Source organism: Schistocerca americana, chromosome 11 (assembly GCF_021461395.2).
Source record: "Schistocerca americana isolate TAMUIC-IGC-003095 chromosome 11, iqSchAmer2.1, whole genome shotgun sequence".
NCBI lineage: Eukaryota > Metazoa > Arthropoda > Insecta > Orthoptera > Acrididae > Schistocerca > Schistocerca americana.
The window spans coordinates 203,861,093-203,883,852 of record NC_060129.1 but is presented as its reverse complement, the minus strand read 5'-3'; the positions used below and the strand labels follow the sequence as shown (position 1 = coordinate 203,883,852).

Genomic DNA, 22,760 nt, shown 5'->3' with positions numbered 1-22,760 from the left:
GAGGATATAAGATGAACATCAACAAAAGCAAAACGAGGATAATGGAATGTAGTCAAATTAAGTCGGGTGATGCTGAGGGAATTAGATTAGGAAATGAGACACTTAAAGTAGTAAAGGGGTTTTGCTATTTGGGGAGCAAAATAACTGATGATGGTCGAAGTAGAGAGGATATCAAATGTAGACTGGCAATGGCAAGGAAAGCGTTTCTGAAGAAGAGAAATTTGTTAACATTGAGTATAGATTTAAGTGTCAGGAAGTCGTTTCTGAAAGTATTTGTATGGAGTGTAGCTACGTATGGAAGTGAAACATGGACGATAACTAGTTTGGATAAGAAGAGAATAGAAGCTTTCGAAATGTGGTGCTACAGAAGAATGCTGAAGATTAGATGGGTAGATCACATAACTAATGAGGAGGTATTGAATAGGATTGAGGAGAAGAGGAGTTTGTGGCACACCTTGACTAGAAGAAGGGATCGGTTGGTAGGACATGTTTTGAGGCATCAAGGGATCACAAATTTAGTATTGGAGGGCAGCGTGGAGGGTAAAAATCGTAGAGGGAGACCAAGAGATGAATACACTAAGCAGATTCAGAAGGATGTAGGTTGCAGTAGGTACTGGGAGATGAAGAAGCTTGCACAGGATAGAGTAGCATGGAGAGCTGCATCAAACCAGTCTCAGGACTGAAGACCACAACAACAACAACGTCTGTGAGGAAAATTACTTTCCAATTATCATCACAAAGACACTGGCAGAAACTAATTTTGAAAACCTTTCGACAACAATTGCAAATTCTCGCCATACAGCTCGATTTTGCCCTCCCCGTCACTGACGCGATGCAGCAAACATTGTACGAGTGCCTAAGATTCCCTAATAAAGCTTATAATGATGTCTGGTGTGAGAACTGGAAAAAGATGGCCCTGTGTAATGGTAACCTATTGTTTGTTTCCATCTTGAGGTAGTACCACCCAGCATAACAACTAATGCATTAGAAGCTATAGTTTTTGCAAGGGCGAGATCTGGTGGAGGCGTCGTATCACTATCAATGGTGCAGCCAATGCTCAATCACATTCCAATGGTGAGTGATACTAACCTCATCCATCATGAGAACAGCATGCATCTCCACTGGTAACATGAGGGCAAGCTTGACTTTAAGGAAACTCATGAGCTCCCTCGGCACGCCAGGTCTAAATTTTATGCTCTGTAGAGAACATATTGGGGTTCCGTCTCAAGGAAATGGTAATTTATTTTCCAGCAGGACTTTGTACCCCATACTACCACAAGGTGGACTATTTTTTAGCCCTGTCTGCAGTGTTTCCACTGACCATTTGCTACCTTTACATGTCCCCTTTGTTCATACTGCTGAGAGAGGATGAGTTTTCCCTTTAAAGCTTCAATTCCAGCCTGAAGCTAGGTTCTTGAGGGTGGTGACTTCATCTTCTGTTGCGTCCAAGTTCGCTGCAGGACTGATGTCACTGGGCACATTCGAGGGCTCTCCAACCTCTGGAACACATATTTGCAATATTACAATCTTCAGACATAAAAAGCATTTAATACTGTAGTATGTTTTTAGGTAGCCAGTAGTTGATTCTCAGTAGGCTGTGGTATGTAATTTAAAGATTCGTAAGATGCCAAAATCTTCCTTTCAAAGGACTGAAGCAAGTCTATGTCAATCTGAGTGGTAATATTCCAAGTATGCTCTTAATACTATGAAATGGTAAAGTAATGTCATATCCTAAAGTGCAATTGTAGGTGACCAATTATATTTAATTCTCAACAAACACTACTATAGTGTTTCCAAAAATCTGTAGGCTCTTTGCTAGGCACCACAGGAACTTGACAGCAATAGAATGTAAAAGAGCTTCACTTTACAGCACTTCAATAATAACGCAGCATGTGAGAACTGAATACTTAAATTACAAGAGCTGTGAGGCAGGTGTTACTTCCTGATGTGGGTTTTAGTGGAGATTACCTTTAAGTGCAAGTAATTATTATTTACAATAAAAGACTAAATAATCAGGACCACACCTAACCACAACATTGGACACCTTAGCACCTATTGTGCTACATATTACCAATAAACGCAAAGCTCTGTATACAGAGTCTCAAACACAAATGGTATTGGAAACACCACAGGCTTTTAAGTAAACTTTAACCAGCTGTGGTAACAAATCAAACCATCAGTTTTCCTATTTAGGTGTAACATTTAACTGTAAATTAGAAACACAGTACATACAATGTCCAATGGCAAGCAGTAGAAACAATATAGCATAAAGGTACGAGAAATTACATTACTTTATATTTCATCAGATACCAATACAAGTGGACTGTGTGTGTGAGATTACCTTGTGGTGAAGTATTTTGTTCCCACCATCAACAGACCCTGCACATGTCAGTTTCAAAAATATACAGCTGTTGCAAATGAAATGTTTTAGTCTTCTTCTGTACACAACTGAGGGTTAAAATAAGTGTACAAAATATAACTTCTAAAGAAGGCACTCTAAGCAACATATTTACTACTACTTTTAAAAACGTATATGCTTACTATACTCAATTGACAAAGTGTTTCCTACGACAATTACTACGATACTAGTAAGCCTACTTTCTGCAAGCATAATGCTGTGAAGGGAAATTCTTTGTGTCCCACTGATCAAAAACAACAAATGTGAGCTGTTAGCAGTCAAACGAGATTTTCAGAGTGTCATAATTCAGGAGCAAGTGACAACATCACGTATGCATACAGCAATTGAAGCTGTGAGCGTTATTTTCCAGTTACCTGTATCCTCAGTCCGTTTCTCTAGTAGGCCAACAGGTTTCATCTCGGCAGGAGCTTTACGATCACCAAAAATTGTTGGCACAGCATTTGGTTTACGTTTTACTACTCCACCAATTCTGTCGGCTCAAACTGGTCTGGAGTAAAGTGATTCTGGTAAACACAAACAATACTATCAGTCAGTTTAGCTACAAACTTCGTTATTTAAGCGATATAAAAATTTCAAGACTGTACGTTAGAACTATAATTTGTAACATAAAATATATGAATGTGTAATATCAATAGAACTCAGCACATGCTACTCATAACTACATACAGTGCAAGAAGTCAGAGACCTATGAGTTAGGTACAGTAGCTATACACAAACATTGTAACACTCAGATTCTATCTACAAACTAACTGAAAAAATTTCATTTTATATGATACGACTAACATCTTTTAGGGAAAGTATCTTCATTCAAGTTTAATTTTCATTAGGTTTAGGTTTCCTGTGTAACAACAAATATTGTATGATGCACGTTGTGTACGTCTGCCTACACTGTGTGATCAAAAGTATCCGGACACCACCAAAAATATCAGTTTTTCATATTAGGTGCATAGTGCTGCCACCTACTGCCACTGTTTCCGATATGATGGTGAAGTGGACACGTGAAGGGCCGCGTACAGCACAAAAGCGTACAGGCCGACCTCGTCTGTCGACTGACAGAGACCGCCGACAGTTGAAGAGGGTCTGTCCAAACCGTCACGCAGGAATTCCGAACTGCATCAGAATCCAATGCAAGTACTATGACACTTGGGAAACTTTGATTTCAAGTTACTTTTGAGTACATTATGGGAGTGAACAGTGGTCAATGTGTTGCAAATATTTAGTATCAAAAACAGTCTCGATCACAATTTATTTATTACGGTGACCGGTTTCGACCACTACTGTGGTCATTCTGGTGGTAAATCACTACCAGCAATCAGTACTCACCATAATAAACAAATTGTTATCAAGACTGTTTTTGATAGTAATTACTGGATTTCAAGGTTGAGCACACGGTGCAACGAGTGTAAACATTGGGACGATTGAACAGCGGAGAAACGTTGCGTGGAGAGACAAATCACGGTACACAATGTGGCGATCTGAAGGCAGGGTGTGGGTATTCCGGATGCCCGGTGCACCTCATCTGTCAGCATATGTAGTGCCAACAGCAAAATTCAGAGGCAGCGGTGTTATATGGTGTGGTCGTGTTTTCCATGGAGTGGGCTTCCACCCCTTGTTGTTTTGCGTGGCACCATCACAGGCCTACATTGATGTTTTAAGCACCTTCTTGCTTTCCACTGTTGAAGAGCAATTCGGGGATGGTGATTACATTTTTCAACACGATCGAGCACCTGTTTGTATTGCACGGCCTGCGACGGAGTGGTTACACGACAGTAACATCCCTGTAATGAACTGGCCTGCACAGAGTCCTCACCTGAATCCTAGGGAACATCTTTGGCACGTTTCGGTATGCGGACTCCGTGCCAGGCCTCACCGACCGACATCGATACCTCTCCTCGGTGCAGCACTCCGTGAAGAATGGGCTGCCATTCCCCGAGAAACCCTCCAGCACCTCACTGAACGTATGCAAGCGAGAGTGGAAGCTGTCATCGAGGCTAAGAGTGGGCCAACACCACACTGAATTCCAGCATTACTGACGGAGGGCGCCAGGAACTTTTAAGTCATTTTCAGGCATGTGTCCGGATACTTTTGATCACATAGTGTAGTATTTGTATCTGAGACTGTTGAATATACAAGATGCCATATTAAAAGAGTTAATTATAAATATACTGTACTGTTATGACTGACGATACAATTCAACTATGCTATTCTTTTTATTTATTTCAACGTTTGTCGAAACGGTAGGCCTACACTATTAAATGCAAGTAACAAATTCTTTACAGAGGCACGTCATTATCACGCCAATTATTTTCACAAAATTTACTGAAAATGAGGCACTGTTAATTGATCTTTGAAGTACACATAGCCATAGCCAACAACATACATTAAAACATCCAAATACTGTACTTCCCATCTTCAACAATTGGGCCTACACACTGAATACGAAACGAAATACCGTGTTTACCTATTACACCTTTCGTGTTGCCAAAAATATGTCTTTATAGCAGTCAGTACATTACAGATTAACTAGAAATGTGTAGCTTTCACTATGGTTTGTCCAAAAAAACGGGCTTGCACACAACGTACCTTTTACAAACAAATGTGACCGGTTTGAGACGAACGACGTGTAATGACACAACAAATCTGATCACGAAGCGAGTCTAAATACAGCAAATCTGTTACACAGCGAATGTTAAACCTTAAGATTATTTGCACTAATGAATGAAAACTGTACTTTCCATACAGAAGCGAGAGTCTCATGTGGGCTGCCAGTTGGCTCTGCTGATTTTCATCGGTCATATTCTCCTTCTTGTTGCATCTCTACCTTCAGAAGGAATTCTGTACAGTTTACCTCCCTTTCTGACTCAGACCAAAAAGCCAAAAGCACAGCACTGACGTAGTATTCTACTTAAAACTGCGAAACTACACAACACTGCCCATGCCTCACACACAATGCTTGGGCCCACAACGGCTGCTAATGTTACAAGATGTGATTTCAGCCAACTGTGGATGGCGGCGAAAGCAGCAGAATACGATGGCCGTACTTCCCTTTATACGAGGCTGTACTGCCCTGGTAAACAAGCCACGACTCCAGCACTGCAAAGTGCAGTGCATCTCGACTTGCACTGCTGCCAACTTTGGACTTGCTAGCAAAAAGGCTTCCTCGTGGAAGAACGGGGATGTGTGTTTAAAACCTTCAATCGTGCAATCGGATAGATCAGCAAAGTTTCACAAGTGAGAAGATAGTACGACACATGTATGTGGAACAGATTCTGTAAGGATTCAACGTTCACCTTTTGCATTATAAACAACCCACATACAGTACCTGACAGTATATCCTACAGCAGTCTCCAAATAAATTCTTGCCCTTGTGCTATTAGGTGCTACTTATTTTCAACTGTTTGCGCTGGCTGTATGCTACCATCAGAACTTTAATTTCAAAAAGAGCGTTACTTACATCTAAATAGGCATTCAACTTCATTAACAATTATTTAACATAATTCCAGTTTATAAGTCACTATGTTTAACCTACTGAAACGGCTTTGCCCTCGCATTTTTTGCGAGTTAATTGCATGCATGAACTCTTCAGTTATTTATTTACCATTAGTGTATTTACCAATTAGTGTTTTGCAAGGCTTGCATGTAACACATAAATGTGATACTTCATGACCTTAATTCAAGATGGGAGTGTCATTCTGTAAAAATATAATTCATCCAGAAATCCCATCCAACCTTGCTATCTGAATCAGCACTTAGTGTGTCAAAGTGAAAACTTTGTATGTCTCTTCACTTCTGCTGCCACAGTATTTGTATTTATCAGGTAAGTTTTCATCTTTGTGTATGTCTCTTTGTGACCTACTAAGTAAATACAATCTTTAATTGATGGCAGTATGTTTGAGCACTGATTTTAATAATTACCAGCAGCAGGAATGTACAGATTACTCAATTCAATTAAACATCTCAGTATCTTAGTTTATTGCTGTTAAGGCTAAATATAATTTACAGGGATGCAATTTTTGCAACTGCTAGTACTACTGCTAAATCTACTGCTGCAGCTATAAGTTATAGAACCATAGATATCAGAACTTTATGTGTGCATTTATTGTGACGTGCAGACACTACGTAACTAATTTTTTTTCTTCACTACCCACAACACCAAAGAGGCTACTATATCTACATTATGCTTAACGACGTGGAGCAGTGGATAGCACAATGGAATCGTATTCAGAAAGACAGTGGTTCAAACCTGCATCCAGGCATCCCATTCACTTCAGCGAAATGCTGGGATGGTTCCTTTCAAAGTGCAAGGCCTTACTTCCTTTACCATCCTTTGCTAATCTGAGCTTTTGATCCATCTCTAATGACCTCCTACATCTAAATCATTATTTTGTACATTTGAGAGAGATCCAACCTCGTGACAAGAAAGTGATGCTGTAGCAGCTTCCACCAACAGTGATGCAGAAGGAAATGACATGGAGGCTTCTGGGTGAATCAGACTGAATAGTGGAACAGCTATGGCCACCACAAGCGACATGGAATCAGGAGGATGTGCTACACCCACATCCTCCACACCAACAAAATCTAAGGAGACTGAAGATCGCTATTTTCGTGCAGCGCAACTACTTGCGCAGATACCTTGAAACAAAATGAGAATGGTAATGTGGCCAGTTTCATAAAATATCTGCCATCAGTTTGTGAAATCAATTAGAAGGCATAGAGCAAGACCACTGTAGCACATCAATAAACTGTGTGTGTTACGCGTATGCACACTATTTAAACAAAATTTGATTGCTGTCTTGGAAATAAACTAAACCCTTATTACTTCCTGAGAGAACTGAATGTGAGTGTTTTCACCCTCAGCTGTGTTCAAAATGACTGCTGTCAGCTATTGTAATTATGTAGCTCTGCACTACTAACCCCCCCCCCCCCCCCCCCTCCCGTGAACCTTGGACCTTGCTGTTAATGGGAAGGCTTGCGTGATACAGATACAGATAACCATACTGTAGGTGCACCCACAACAGAGGGGTATCTGTTGAGAGGTCAGACGAACGTGTGGTTCCTGAAGAAGAGCAGTAGCCTTTTCAGTAGTTGCAATGGGCAACAGTCTGGGCAATTGACTCAACTGGCCTTGTAACATCACGCAAAATTGTCTTTCTGTGCTTCTACTGCAAACAGCTGAAAGCAAGGGGAAACTACAGCCATAAGTTTTCCTGGGGGCATACAGCTTTGCTGTATGGTTAAATAATGATGAGATCCTCTCGGGTAAAACACTACAGAGGTATAATACTTCCTCAATTGGATTTCCGATCAGGGACTGCTCAGGAGAACATCATTATCAGGAGAAACAGAACAGGGGTTTTATGGATTGGAGCGTTGAATGTCAGACCCCTTAACTGGGCAGATAGGTTGGAAAATTTAAAAATGGAAATGGATAGGTTAACGTTAGATATAATGGGAATTAGTTAGTTGATTGGCAGGAGAAACTGAACTTCTGGTCAGGTGAATACAGGGTCATAAATACAAAATCAGATAGGGGTAATGCAGGGGTAGGTTTAATAATGAATAAAAATTAGGAATGCGGATAAGCTACTACAAACAGCAGGGTTAATGCTTTTGCACAGTAGTACAGGTTTATATGCGCACTAGCTCTGCACATGATGCATTGAAGAAATGTATGATGAGATAAAAGAAATTATTCACATAGTTAAGGGAGAAAAAAATTTAATACTCATTGGGGACTGGAATTCAGTAGTAGGAAAAGGAGGAGAAGGAAAAGTAGTAGGTGAATATGGAGGTTTAAGAATCATGAAAGAAGATTGTATGTGTGGAAGAGACCTGGAGACACCAAAAGATTTCAGATTGATTATACAGGGCATTACAGAAAGGTACGACCAAACTTTCAGGAAACATTCCTCACACACAAATAAAGAAAAGATGTTATGTGGACATGTGTCCGGAAACGCTTAATTTCCATGTTAGAGCTCATTTTAGTTTCGTCAGTATGCACTGTACTTCCTCGATTCACCGCCAGTTGGCCCAAACGAAGGAAGGTAATGTTGACTTCGGTGCTTGTGTTGACATGCGACTCATTGCTCTACAGTACTAGCATCGAGCACATCAGTACGTAGCATCCGCAGGTTAGTGTTCATCACGAACGTGGTTTTGCAGTCAGTGCAATGTTTACAAATGCGGAGTTGGCAGATGCCCATTTGATGTACGGATTAGCACGGGGCAATAGCCGTGGCGCGGTACGTTTGTATCGAGACAGATTTCCAGAACGAAGGTGTCCCGACAGGAAGACGTTAGAAGCAATTGATCGGCGTCTTAGGGAGCACGGAACATTCCAGCCTATGACTCGCGACTGGGGAAGACCTAGAACGACGAGGACACCTGCAACGGACGAGGCAATTCTTCGTGCAGTTGACGATAACTCTAATGTCAGCGTCAGAGAAGTTGCTGCTGTACAAGGTAACGTTGACCACGTCACCGTATGGAGAGTGCTACGGGAGAACCAGTTGTTTCCGTACCGTGTACAGCGTGTGCAGGCACTATCAGCAGCTGATTGGCCTCCACATGTACACTTGTGCGAATGGTTCACCCGACAATGTGTCAATCCTCATTTCAGTGCAAATGTTCTCTTTACGGATGAGGCTTCATTCCAACGTGATCAAATTGTAAATTTTCGCAATCGACATGTGTGGGCTGACAAGAATCCGCGCACAATTGTGCAATTACGTCATCGACACAGATTTTCTGTGAACGTTTGGGCAGGCATTGTCGGTGATGTCTCGATTGGGCCCCACGTTCTTCCACCTACGCTCAATGGAGCAGTTATGATTTCATACGGCATACTCTACCTGTGCTGCTAGAACATGTGCCTTTACAAGTACGACGCAACATGTCGTGCTCGTATTGTGGACGGCTGTGATACAATACGCCATTCGCCACGGCTGCATCAGCACATCAGGGATTCCGTGCGACGGAGGGTGAATGCACGTATCCTCGCTAACTGAGGACATTTTGAACATTTCCCGTAACAAAGCGTTTGAAGTCACACTGGTACGTTCTGTTGCTGTGTGTTTCCATTCCATGATTAATGTGATTTGAAGAGAAGTAATAAAATGAGCTCTAACATGGAAAGTAAGCGTTTCCAGACACATGTCCACATAACATATTTTCTTTCTTTGTGTGTGAGGAACGTTTCCTGAAAGTTTGGCCGTAACTTTTTGTAACACCCTGTATGATGGTACGACAGATTTGGGAAACAGGTTTTAAGTTCTATGACATATTCCAGGGGCAGATGTGGACTCTATACACAATTTACTGGTTATGGACTATATATTAAAAATGAAGAAATTACAAAAAGGTAGGAATTTCAGGAGTTGGGACCTGGATAATCTGAAAAAATCAGAGGTTGTAGAGTGTTTCAGAGAGAGCATTAGAGGACAATGAAAGGGGAATGGAATACAGTAGAAGGAGAATGGGTAGCTTTGAGGTATGAAATAGTGAAGGCAGGAGAGGATCAAGTAGGTAAAAAAAGACGAGGGCTAGTAGAAATCCTTGGGTAACAGAAGAAATATTGAATTTAATTGATGAAAGGAGAAATTATAAAAACGCAGTAAATGAAGCAGGCAAAAGGGAATACAAAAGTCTCAAAAATGAGATCGACAGGAAGTGCAAAATGGCTAAGCAGGGATGGCTAGAGGACAAATGTAAGGATGTAGAGGCTTATCTCACTAGGGTAAGATAGATACCGCCTACAGGAAAATTAAAGAGACTTTTGGAGAAAAGAGAGCCACTTGCATGAACATCAAGAGCTCACATGGAAACTCAGTTCTAAGCAAAGAGGGGAAAGCAGAAAGGTGGAAGGAGTATATAGAGGGTCTGTACAAGGGGGCATTATTATGGAAATGGAAGAGGACGTAGATGAAGATGAGGTAGGAGATATGACACTGTGTGAAGAATTGGTCAGAGCACTGAAACACCTAAGTAGAAAGAAGGTACCGCAAGTAGACAACATTCCGTTAGAGCTACTGATACCCTTGGGAGAGCCAGCCCTGACAAAACTCTGCCATCTGGTGAGCAAGATGTATGAGACAGACTAAGTATTCTCAGACTTCAAGAAGAATATAATAATTCCGTATCCACAGAAAGCAGGTGCTGACAGGTGTGTGAACCACCGAACTATCGTTTTAATAAGTCTCCATTGCAAAACAGACAAATGAAGAAACTGGTAGAAGATGGCCTCAGGAAGGTCAGCTTGGGTTCTGTTCAAATGTAGGAACACACGAGCCAATTCTGACCCTACTACTTATCTTAGAAGCTAGGTTAAGGAACGGTAAACCTACATTTACAACATTTGTAGGCACAGAGAGCTTTTGACAATGTTGACTGGAACAAGCTCTTTCAAATTCTCATGGTAAATACAGGGAGCGAAAGGCTATTTACAATTTGTACAGAAACCAGATGGCAGTTATAGGAGTTGAGGGGCATGAAAGGGAAGCAGTGATTGAGAAGGGAGTGAGACAGGGCTGTAGCTTTGTGGCACAACTTGGCTAGAAGAAGAGGTAAGTTGGTAGGAACATTCTGAGGGATCGACAATCACGTACTTAGTACTGGAGGGAAGCAAGGAGGGTAAAAATTGTAGATCGAGACCAAGAGATGAATACAGGACGATGTCTGTCGCAGTATTAGTGCACGGTGAAGTGCTGTATGCTACACATGTCCAGAAATGCTGCATTATTTGTAGGTCTGAGTAACTCTATGGGAACCAGATTTTAGGAATGCACAAGTGAAATAAAACACAGCTGTGTGCTTTGTGTGTATATGCACCACTGCTCTGGCTTTCAGTGCAGATTTTGAAAGGCAGTTCTGTTAATTTGTTAGTTGCCGCTTGACTCTTAGAGGGATGTGTAGCTGGTTCACAGCCACAGAAGAAGGTCTGAATTGATTGGTGATTACTGTAGACCTCAAAACGAACTCCTACATTTAGTAAAGTGTATGATGCATGAGCAACATCATTACACAGTGTTACTGTATGAAATTCAGTTGCCATCTCTGTAGCCACCGACAACGAACTGTTGTTACTCTTAATGAGGCTACTGTTGCTACTGGCAAGTGTAACAGCAAATAAATGAGAATACTATATGTACAAAAATAATGACTAATAAGCACTATTATATTCTACATCTACATACATACTCCGCAATCCACCATACGGTGCGTGGCGGAGGGTACCTAGTACCACAACTACCATCTTCTCTCCCTGTTCCACTCCCAAACAGAACGAGGGAAAAATGACTGCCTATATGCCTCTGTACGAGCCCTAATCTCTCTTATCTTTGTGGTCTTTCCGCGAAACATAAGTTGGCTGCAGTAAAATTGTACTGCAGTCAGCCTGAAATGCTGGTTGTCTAAATTTCCTCAGTAGCAATTCACGAAAAGAACGCCTCCTTTCCTCCAGAGACTCCCACCCGAGTTCCTGAAGCATTTCCGTAACACTCGCGTGATGATCAAACCTACCAGTAACAAATCTAGCAGCCCGCCTCTGAATTGCTTCTATGTCCTCCCTCAATCCGACCTGATAGGGATCCCAAACGCTCGAGCAGTACTCAAGAACACGTCGTACTAGTGTTTTATAAGCGGCCTCCTTTACAGATGAACCACATCTTTCCAGAATTCTACCAACGAACCGAAGACGACTATCCGCCTTCCCCACAACTGCCATTACATGCTCGTCCTACTTCGTATTGCTCTACAATGTTACGCCCAAATATTTAATCGACGTGACTGTGTCAAGCGCTACACTACTAATGGAGTATTCAAACATTACGGGATTCTTTCTCCTATTCATCTGCATTAATTTACATTTATCTATATTTAGAGTTAGCTGCCATTCTTTACACCAATCACAAATCCTGTCCAAGTCATCTTGTATCCTCCTACAGTCACTCACCGACGACACCTTCCCATTCACCACAGCATCAGCAAACAGCTGCACATTGCTATCCACCCTATCCAAAAGATCATTTATGTAGATAGAAAGCAACAGCGGACCTATCACACTTCCCTGAGCCACTCCAGATGATACCCTCACCTCTGATGAACACTCACCATCGAGGACAACGTACTGGGTTCTATTACTTAAGAAGTCTTTGAGCCACTCTCATATTTGGGAACCAATCCCATATGCTCGTACCTTCTCATACCTTAGTTAGGAGTCTGCAGTGGGGTACCGAGTCAAACAGTTTCCGGACGTCAAGGAATAAGGCATCCGTCTGATATCCTTCATCCAGGGTTCGCAAGATATCGTGTGAAAAAAGGGCGAGTTGCGTTTCGCAGGAGCGATGCTTTCTAAAGCCGTGCTGATGCATGGACAGCAAATTCATTATATTCAAACTGAGAATATGTTCGAGAATCCTGCAACAAACTAATGTTAAGGATATTGGTCTGTAATTTTGAGGACCCGTCGTTCTGCCCTTGTTATATATAGGCATTACCTGCGCTTTTTTCCAGTCGCTCGGGACTTTACGTTGGGCAAGGGATTCGCAATAAATGCAAGCTAAGTAAGAAGCCAACGCATTAGAGTACTCTTGGAATCCCATCAGGACCTGGCGATTTATTTATTTTCAACCCATTCAGGTGCTTCACAACCCCAGGGACGTCTATCACTATGTCCTCCATACGGGAATCTGTACGAGGCTCACACGGCGGTATGTTTGTACGATCCTCCTGCGTGAAAGATTTCTCAAATGCTAAATTTAAAATTTCAGCTTTCGTTTTGCTGTCTTCCGTTGCCAGGCCAGACTGATCAGTGAGTGACTGGACGGAAGCCTTCGACCCGCTTACCGATTTTACGTAAGACCAGAATTTCCTTGTGTTTTCAGTAAGATCTTTTGCTAAGGTATGACGGTGGTAGTGGTTGTATGCTTTGCGCATCGCTCTTTATACAGCAACACGAATCTCCACTAACTTTTGCCTGTCCTCATTCTCCCGATCTTTCTTGTACCGCGAGTGCAACTGTCTCTGCTTCCTGAGCATTCTCCCAATTGCGCTGTTAAACCACGGTGGGTCTTTTCCGTCCGTAACCCACTTTTTCAGCACATACTTGTCCAATGCGTGATTTACAATGTGTTTAAAATTTGCCCATAATTCTTCCACGTCCATCGTACCGGAAGTAAATGAAGTCAATTCATTTACTACGTGGGATGCTAACAACTGCTTATCTGCTCTTTCTAGTAAGAATACTCTTCTAGCCTTCTTGATCGACTTTTTAACTTTCGTAACCATAGTCGTAATGACAACATCACGATCACTAATCCCTGTCTCAACATTGACACTGTCGATGATGTCTGGTCTGTTCGTGGCTACCAGATCTAAAATATTTCCATTACGCATTGGCTGTCGATTTAGCTGCTCAAGACAGTTTTCGGATAATGTGTTCCAAAGTAATTCACACCACAGCTTGTCTGTACCACCTGTAATGAATCCATAGAGATCTCAGTCTATACTACGTAGGTTGAAGTCGCCTCCGACTAATATAGCATGATCTGGGTACTTCTGCGATACGGGATGTAGACCCCCTTTGAATGATTCTAGAACTGTCACGGTGGAATCTCGTGGCCGGTAATAACGCCCAACAATTAACTTTATTTCTCCTTGATCTGTTAAACGTGTGCAAATAACTTCACAATCACACTCTACTTTGACCTCAGTAGACACAATATTTTTGTCAACTGGAATGAAGACACCACCTCCTAAGGTGTCTAATCTGTCTTTCCGATACACATTCCGACCCTCACTAAATATTTCAGAACTTCCTGTCTCAGGGTTCAGCCAGGTCTCAGTCCCGAGAATAATTTGCGCACCACATGCTTCCTGGAGGGCAGTAAATTCAGGAACTTTATTCCGAACACTCTGAAAATTTACTGCTAATATCTTGATAGCTGGAATGTCTTTACACCGAGCGCGTCCCGATTTCCCTGCCCGCACGTCGACTGGTGGGTGTTCATCAGGACATCTCGCACTACTGCCTATCCTAAAAAAAAAACCATGTGCACGCAACAAGTACTCTGCTACCCGAGTAGCCGCTTCCTTTGTGTAGAGCACCCCCGACCTATCTAAGGGCGTCCTACAATTCCCCACCCAATAGGGCAAGTGGGTACACGTAGGAGGGTTTTCGCGGTTGGGAGTTAAATGATCATTGTAGATGATGAATCTGTGGTAATGACAGTCTCTGACTAGGTATCAGGAAGGCTCTACTTTGTGTTCTGGTAACAGACGAGCACCGCATTCTGAAGGTGGCGATCTACGGTTGAGGGGTCTTCAGAAAATATGCGAATGAGGAATATAGGGCCAGAACTGTGACGAATTCAATGGGCTCTTTGGATCTGCGTGTCAGGATTTGGACTTGGCTTCCACACAACTGCCACCACTGTGATCTCGGGGTCCACCACCGCAAAAATGAAAGTCAGCAGGAGGTGGGGCGTCGGAGCCATCTGCGTCACAGTGGACTGTTTTTGAGGAAGGATGCATGTGGACCAATGGTGATGGTAGGTAGACGGGGGAGGGGGGAGACAGACACTGTGACAGAGACTGTGACAGAGACTGACAGAGATGGAGAGAGACTGACAGAGACGGAGAGATATATAGAGAGATATTGGAAATGTGCATTGCAAATCTAATGGTGCACGCTGCTGTTAACACCAGAGATGACAAACGCTTTGGTATATGTTGTCAATTAGGATGGACTCAGTCTGTTTTCTTTGACATTTGTACATCAGCAGTTGTTCAAGGATGTACAATTTTCTGCCCAATCACGTTACATGTGACAAAATACATGTTTATGCCTTTACGTATCATGACATTGGCAATCTGATATGAAATACTACCCACAAATGGTACGGTATACGTGGTCTTATTTTATGTTTGTTTTGTGTGCTGTGATTCTTTTGCAACTATTTGTGTTTTTCAGGGATTCTGCTACACTGGTGTTTATTCCAATCTGTTGTTTACATTTATCTTCAGAGTGTTGTAGTTGGGTTGCTGTTCCTCTTGACAACATACCAGAATGCTGCCATTTTGGGGCTGTGGGATGACAAGAGGAGTTGTGGATGGCGGAATGTTGTTGTAGGCTTCCAATAAATTTCAATTTTATGTCTACTACTTGTTATTCTAATGGTCAGGTCTAGTAAGTTTACAATGGTGCCTACTTTGTCCTCAACTGTGAACTTTATACCTTTATGTGGGGTGCTGAACAATTAGATAACTCATTGCTAATTAATTGTGATGTATATGGCACAGAAAGGAGACTCTGACCACTGGAGGTACTACAGTTTAGTTATTTTATTTACATATTTGGATTTATGTTCAAGTCTTAGTGACCTCCACACAGCCGTTTTCTAAACAGTGGTTTGTTTATTTACACACAGTGCCTCAGGTTACCCTAAATCCTGACAATGTACAGCTCTATTAATACAAATAAATCAACCTGATGACTGAAATATTTGTCTGGACTGTAGCCTTATATGGAACTGAATCGTGAGCAATAAACAGCACAGACAAGAGGAGGATAGAAGCTGTTTAAATGTCGTGCTGCAGAAGAATGCTAAAGGTTAGGTGGGTAGACTGAACCACCAATTAAGAGGAACTGTTTTTGAACAACGTCCCACACGTACACTCTATCGTTTTATTTTACCAATTTCACGTTTGTGACTAGTTTTGGAAACTGCGACCAGTGGCGATGCTTCATTCCAGATGGATAATGTGGCGGATCCCAAAATTAATCACGAAGACTGGAACATCAAGTAATAAAATAAAAACAACGTATTATGGCAATGGAACTTCTACGCTATCATAAACAGTTTATCACTTGCTGACCCACGAAGTTCTCCAATGAAAATAATGGAGAAGATCATGATAGATAAACAAGTACATAATCTGAGAGGATAGAAATTTATGGCACCCCCTGCCTATAAGTGCAGTAACGTTAACAGGAAACATTGTGAGGTAAAAAGTAACGGTCAATTGGGATGTGTTGGCAGTAAAAATTTTAGAGAGAGACAAAGCCTCGAATACTGTAGGTGAGTTCAAATGGACGTATGTTGCAGTAGTTATTCGGAGATTAAGAAGCTTGCACATGACGGACTAGATTGGAGATGTGATGAAATCAGTCTAAGGAGTGATGACCACAATATTTAAGGAGCAGTAATGCAGGTACGAAAAGCAGTCAGGCTGATCAAAGGCAAGAAAACCCACATGCTGGCTGACCCTCACAGAATTCCAAACAGGTGTTTGTTCTTCCCTCGTTTGTCTCTTATTTTCCATTTCTCATCATCAGTAAAGAGTCCAACTGCAGCCTTTGGTCCACCAAACTTGTGTACACCTATTCTGCATGAAAATTTCAACAACTGTTACAGTCCATCAAATAACAAAACTTATACAGATGCACAAAGCCACAGAGAAAGGAACACAAAGTCTAGAATGAGTTTTGGACTCGTCTCACTTAAATAGTACTGTCAAGTTAGAGCAGAGTACGGAAGCTGGCCTGGAGCAAATACAAGCAGTAACAGTGCACTCTAGTGTGGAAGTAATGCAGCACCACGACCGGCCGTGAGTTAACACAGCTGTCAGCCGTGTAATGGGGGTGCCGAGTGAACTGCCGTCTGTTGGAACAATGTCTCACACGTGTGCTGTTACTGTCGCTCCAACTTGCAGATGTGGATATGCTGACTGTCGCCTGCATCTGAATAGGGTGGCTAGGGAGAGATACTAGATGAGCATCTGGCAGGATGCGTGAGGCGACACATCTTTTGGCTAGAATCAGGTTACAGACAGACAGCTTTGATAGGAATAAGAACTGCGTAGAACCATGAAATATGGAATAGTTACCAGAAAATATAAATTAGTTTGTTAAAACATAAGAATGCTGAATGAATAGGTAGATGAGCTTCTCTTATGTCAGGAAGGTGTATGAATTTCGGATGTGTCTTTTTTGCCTCTCTCAGCACCATGTACTCTCAGTGATGGAGAAATTAAATATAAGGGGTTACAGGCTAGCATCATGTGTGTGTACAGTTTACTTGGAAAAGGGAGGGATGTTAACACAAAAGCAAAAATATAAAAGCAAGAGGTTTTTGTGTAGATCACAATGTAAAAGCATGTGCTTGTCAGTTGTTACTACAGAATCATACACTTCTAATTATAACACTCCTCAGGGGTCTAGGAGACTATCAGTGATTTAGGAGAAATCTAGACGAATTGTTGAGCATTCTCCCAAACAAGTTGAATCAGTCATTAGTTTGTGAGGATTTTAATGCACTTTTCTTAGAAGATTCTGACAGGTAAAAAGTGCTACAACCATTATTTGGGTGTTTGAATCTGATTCTGGTAGTGAATTTAGCAACTTGTGAGCAGGGAGACAAGAGGACCCCGAATCAAAATATTTATTGACACAGCTCAGGCTGAACAAGTGATGTGCAGGAAATTGTTAATGGAAATGGGAAATTTATTTGAAGCCTATGATAGTGTAAGTTCTTATTCAGCAAAATTACTGGATTTTAATGAGTGTCTAAAATATTTGCAGAAATATACATATTCTGACAAATTAATAATGCAGACATCTTTAGCGTATTTCAGCAGGCTGATGTATTATGGAATAATTGCTTGCTTAAGTTAATAGCAAAGAGGGGAACTATTCATGCATCAATTATCTACTGGATGTACACCACGTTTCTCATTTTTTGAAGTATTGCAAGCATTTCTATAGCTATCAAAGTTTCAGAATTACTATTTTTCATGGCTATCTGTATGGGACTGGATGAAATTATTTTATACTTCTTGCCCCCTTTAAAAAAATACAGTACAATAAAAACTTATTTTTATTTAAAGTGTTACTGAATACAATGTGGCAGATACTGAAGATATAAAACAAATTTTTCCATGCTACCTGTCTCCTACGGGCATGTTTCAAAAACATCTTCCTCTCAGCAATGGCCTTGCGTACGATTAGTGTTTTACTATGGCAAAAAGAGTTTTCCGCAGCGGTGGTTTAACTGTCACAAATCCATTAGTTCCTATGGTTTAAAATGGCTCTAGAGTAAAGCGATTTGATTGATCACTGAAACAATAATCGGCTAATCTCATTACGTCAGCCGTGTATTAAAGGTGCAAAAATTTTGTAACTGTCCATTACAATTATATTTAGCAATGAAAACGATGTTCATCTGCAAAAAAATAAAACTTTACAAATATTACTGATAGTAACACACAATCTGCACACGTTCGGCTGACACACTATAATATCTTCTCATCTGTGGCATTCCACTTACAGCATTGCTCGAACGCAATTTAATTTTATTTTAAAAACTTAGCTGCTCCTCTTAAGTAACATTCATTCCTTGGTATGTTATTTCTGTTATGTTTAATTTTTAGCAATATTTCACACACATGTTGAAGTTCTATTTGCACTTGAGATCGTTTACTGGAGTAACATCTTACACAAACAGTTTAAAATAACGAGAAATTAAGAAATTAATTATGCTGCTCTCATTCCGTTTGTAAAATAACGAGAAATTAAGAAATTAATTATGCTGCTCTCATTCCGTTTGCTTTCGTTTTACATTTTTCCTGTTCGTTTCAATTCGTCACTCCCGTGATAATGCACTGAACACAGTTTAAAAAAAAATAAAAAATAAAAATAAAAAAATAAATAAAAAAATAAAAAAATAAGTAAACGTCCTTCAGGATTTGCACACCACAAACTGAAATGTCACTGTCTTGGGCCTCAGTTATGACATTTTTTTCTGTTTTTCCAAGTGTACACCTGTGAAAGCACTGATACTGTACATCTGAATTTGTTGTTGTTGTTGTTGTGGTCTTCAGTCCTGAGACTGGTTTGATGCAGCTCTCCATGCTACTCTATCCTGTGCAAGCTTCTTCATCTCCCAGTACCTACTGCAACCTACATCCTTCTGAATCTGCTTAGTGTATTCATCTCTTGGTCTCACTCTACGATTTTTACCCTCCACCCTGCCCTCCAATACTAAATTGGTGATCCCTTGATGCCTCAGAACATGTCCTACCAACCGATCCCTTCTTCTAGTCAAGTTGTGCCACAAACTTCTCTTCTCCCCAATCCTGTTCAATACTTCCTCATTAGTTATGTGATCTACCCATCTAATCTTCAGCATTCTTCTGTAGCACCACATTTCGAAAGCTTCTATTCTCTTCTTGTCCAAACTATTTACCGTCCATGTTTCACTTCCATACATGGCTACACTCCATACAAATACTTTCAGAAATGACTTCCTGACACTTAAATCTATACTCGATGTTAACAAATTTCTCTTCTTCAGAAACGATTTCCTTGCCATTGCCAGTCTACATTTGATATCCTCTCTACTTCTACCATCATCAGTTATTTTGCTCCCCAAATAGCAAAACTCCTTTACTACTTTAAGTGTCTCATTTCTTAATCTAATACCCTCAGCATTACCCGACTTTATTCGACTACATTCCATTATCCTCGTTTTGATTTTGTTGATGTTCATCTTATATCCTCCCTTCAAGACACCATCCATACCGTTCAACTACTCTTCCAAGTCCTTTGCTGTCTCTGACAGAATTACAATGTCATCGGCGAACCTCAAAGTTTTTATTTCTTCTCCATGGATTTTAATACCTACTCCGAATTTTTCTTTTGTTTCCTTTACTGCTTGCTCAATATACAGATTGAATAACATTGGGGAGAGGCTACAACCCTGTCTTACTCCCTTCCCAACCACTGCTTCCCTTTCTTGTCCCTCGACTCTTATAACTGCCATCTGGTTTCTGTACAAATTGTAAATAGCCTTTCGCTCCCTGTATTTTACCCCTGCCACCTTTAGAATTTGAAAGAGAGTATTCCAGTCAACATTGTCAAAAGCTTTCTCTAAGTCTACAAATGCTAGAAACGTAGGTTTGCCTTTCCTTAATCTTTCTTCTAAGATAAGTCGTAAGGTCAGTATTGCCTCACGTGTTCCAGTGTTTCTACGGAATCCAAACTGATCTTCCCCAAGGTGGGCTTCTACTAGTTTTTCCATTCGTCTGTAAAGAATTCGAGTTAGTATTTTGCAGCTGTGACTTATTAAACTGATTGTTCGGTAATTTTCACATCTGTCAACACCTGCTTTCTTTGGGATTGGAATTATTATATTCTTCTTGAAGTCTGAGGGTATTTCGCCTGTTTCATACATCTTGCTCACCAGGTGGTAGAGTTTTGTCAGGACTGGCTCACCCAAGGCCGTCAGTAGTTCCAATGGAATGTTGTCTACTCCGGGGGCCATGTTTCGACTCAGGTCTTTCAGTGCTCTGTCAAACTCTTCACGCAGTATTGTATCTCCCATTTCATCTTCATCTACATCCTCTTCCATTTCCATAATATTGTCCTCAAGTGCATCGCCCTTGTATAGACACTCTATATACTCCTTCCACCTTTCTGCTTTCCCTTCTTTCCTTAGAACTGGGTTTGCAACTGAGCTCTTGATGTTCATACAAGTGGTTCTCTTTACTCCAAAGGTCTCTTTAATTTTCCTGTAGGCAGTATCTATCTTACCCCTAGTGAGACAAGCCTCTACATCCTTACATTTGTCCTCTAGTCATCACTGCTTAGCCATTTTGCACTTCCTGCCGATCTCATATTTGAGCGTTTGTATTCCTTTTTGCCTGCTTCATTTACCGCATTTTTATATTTTCTCCTTTCATCAATTAAATTCAATATTTCTTCTGTTACCCAAGGATTTCTACTAGCCCTCGTCTTTTTACCTACTTGATCCTTGGCTGCCTGCACTACTTCATCTCTCAAATCTACTCATTCTTCTTCTACCGTATTTCTTTCCCCCATTCCTGTCAATTGTTCCCTTATGTTCTGCCTGAAACTCTGTACAACCTCTGGTTCTTTCAGTTTATCCAGGTCCCATCTCCTTAAATTCCCACCTTTTTGCAGTTTCTTCAGTTTTAATCTACAGGTCATAACCAATAGATTGTGGTCAGAGTCCACATCTGCCCCTGGAAATGTCTTACAATTTAAAACCTGGTTCCTAAATCTCTGTCTTACCATTATATAATCTATCTGATACCTTTTAGTATCTCCAGGATTCTTCCAGGTATACAACCTTCTTTTATGATTCTTGAACCAAGTGTTAGCTATGATTAAGTTATGCTCTGTGCAAAACTCTACAAGGCGGCTTCCTCTTTCATTTCTGCCCCCCAATCCATATTCACCTACTATGTTTCCTTCTCTCCCTTTTCCTAGTCACCCATCACTATTAAATTTTCGTCTCCCGTCACTATCTGAATAATTTCTTTTATTTCATCATACATTTCTTCAATTTCTTCGTCATCTGCAGAGCTAGTTGGCATATAAACTTGTACTACTGTAGTAGGCATGGGCTTCGTATCTATCTTGGCCACAATAATGCGTTCACTATGCTGTTTGTAGTAGCTTACCTGCATTCCTATTTTCCTATTCATTATTAAACCTACTCCTGCATTACCCCTATTTGACTTCGTGTTTATAACCCTGTAGTCACCTGACCAGAAGTCTTGTTCCTCCTGCCACCGAACTTCACTAATTCCCACTATATCTAACTTTAACCTATCCATTTCCCTTTTTAAATTTTCTAACCTACCTGCCCGATTGAGGGATCTGACATTCCACGCTCCGATCCGTAGAACGCCAGTTTTCTTTCTCCTGATAACGACGTCCTCTTGAGTAGTCCCCGCCCGGAGATCCAAATGGGGGACTATTTTACCTCCGGAATATTTTACTCAAGAGGACGCCATCATCATTTAATCATACAGAAAAGCTGCATGTCCTCGGGAAAAATTACGGCTGTAGTTTCCCCTTGCTTTCAGCCGTTCGCAGTACCAGCACAGCAAGGCCGTTTTGGTTATTGTTACAAGGCCAGATCAGTCAGTCATCCAGACTGTTGCCCTTGCAACTACTGATAAGGCTGCTGCCCCTCTTCAGGAACCACACGTTTGTCTGGCCTCTCAACAGATACCCCTCCGTTGTGGTTGTACCTACGGTACAGCTATCTGTATCACTGAGGCACGCAAGCCTCCCCACCAACGGCAAGGTCCATGGTTCATTGGGGGGGGGGGGGGAGGGCATCTGAATTTAACCTCAACAATCTGCTACTAGTTACGTCAAGAACTTTAACAAGTTAAAATACTGCAGGTCTCTACTACGTGATATACTCGGTGCGGAATCTTAAATTTTCTAATCCACGTTAATGCGCGAAAATTGCACTTACTTTACACAAAGCAGTTGCCTTTGTAATCTGCCAGTATGCTCTGCAGATGT

The 22,760-nt window shown here is 41.2% G+C and overlaps 1 protein-coding gene across 1 annotated transcript in view; it reads right to left on the bottom strand.

The window, feature by feature from the left end:
* Window positions 1-1,389: 1,389 nt before the first annotated feature.
* The window catches only part of LOC124553562 (WAS/WASL-interacting protein family member 3-like), an 86,606-nt gene continuing 65,235 nt past the window's right edge, over window positions 1,390-22,760 (bottom strand). The window contains exon 4 of the mRNA XM_047127408.1: window positions 1,390-1,527. Within this exon, the coding sequence (XP_046983364.1) occupies window positions 1,390-1,527 (138 nt within the window). The remainder of the gene's footprint in view (window positions 1,528-22,760) is intronic.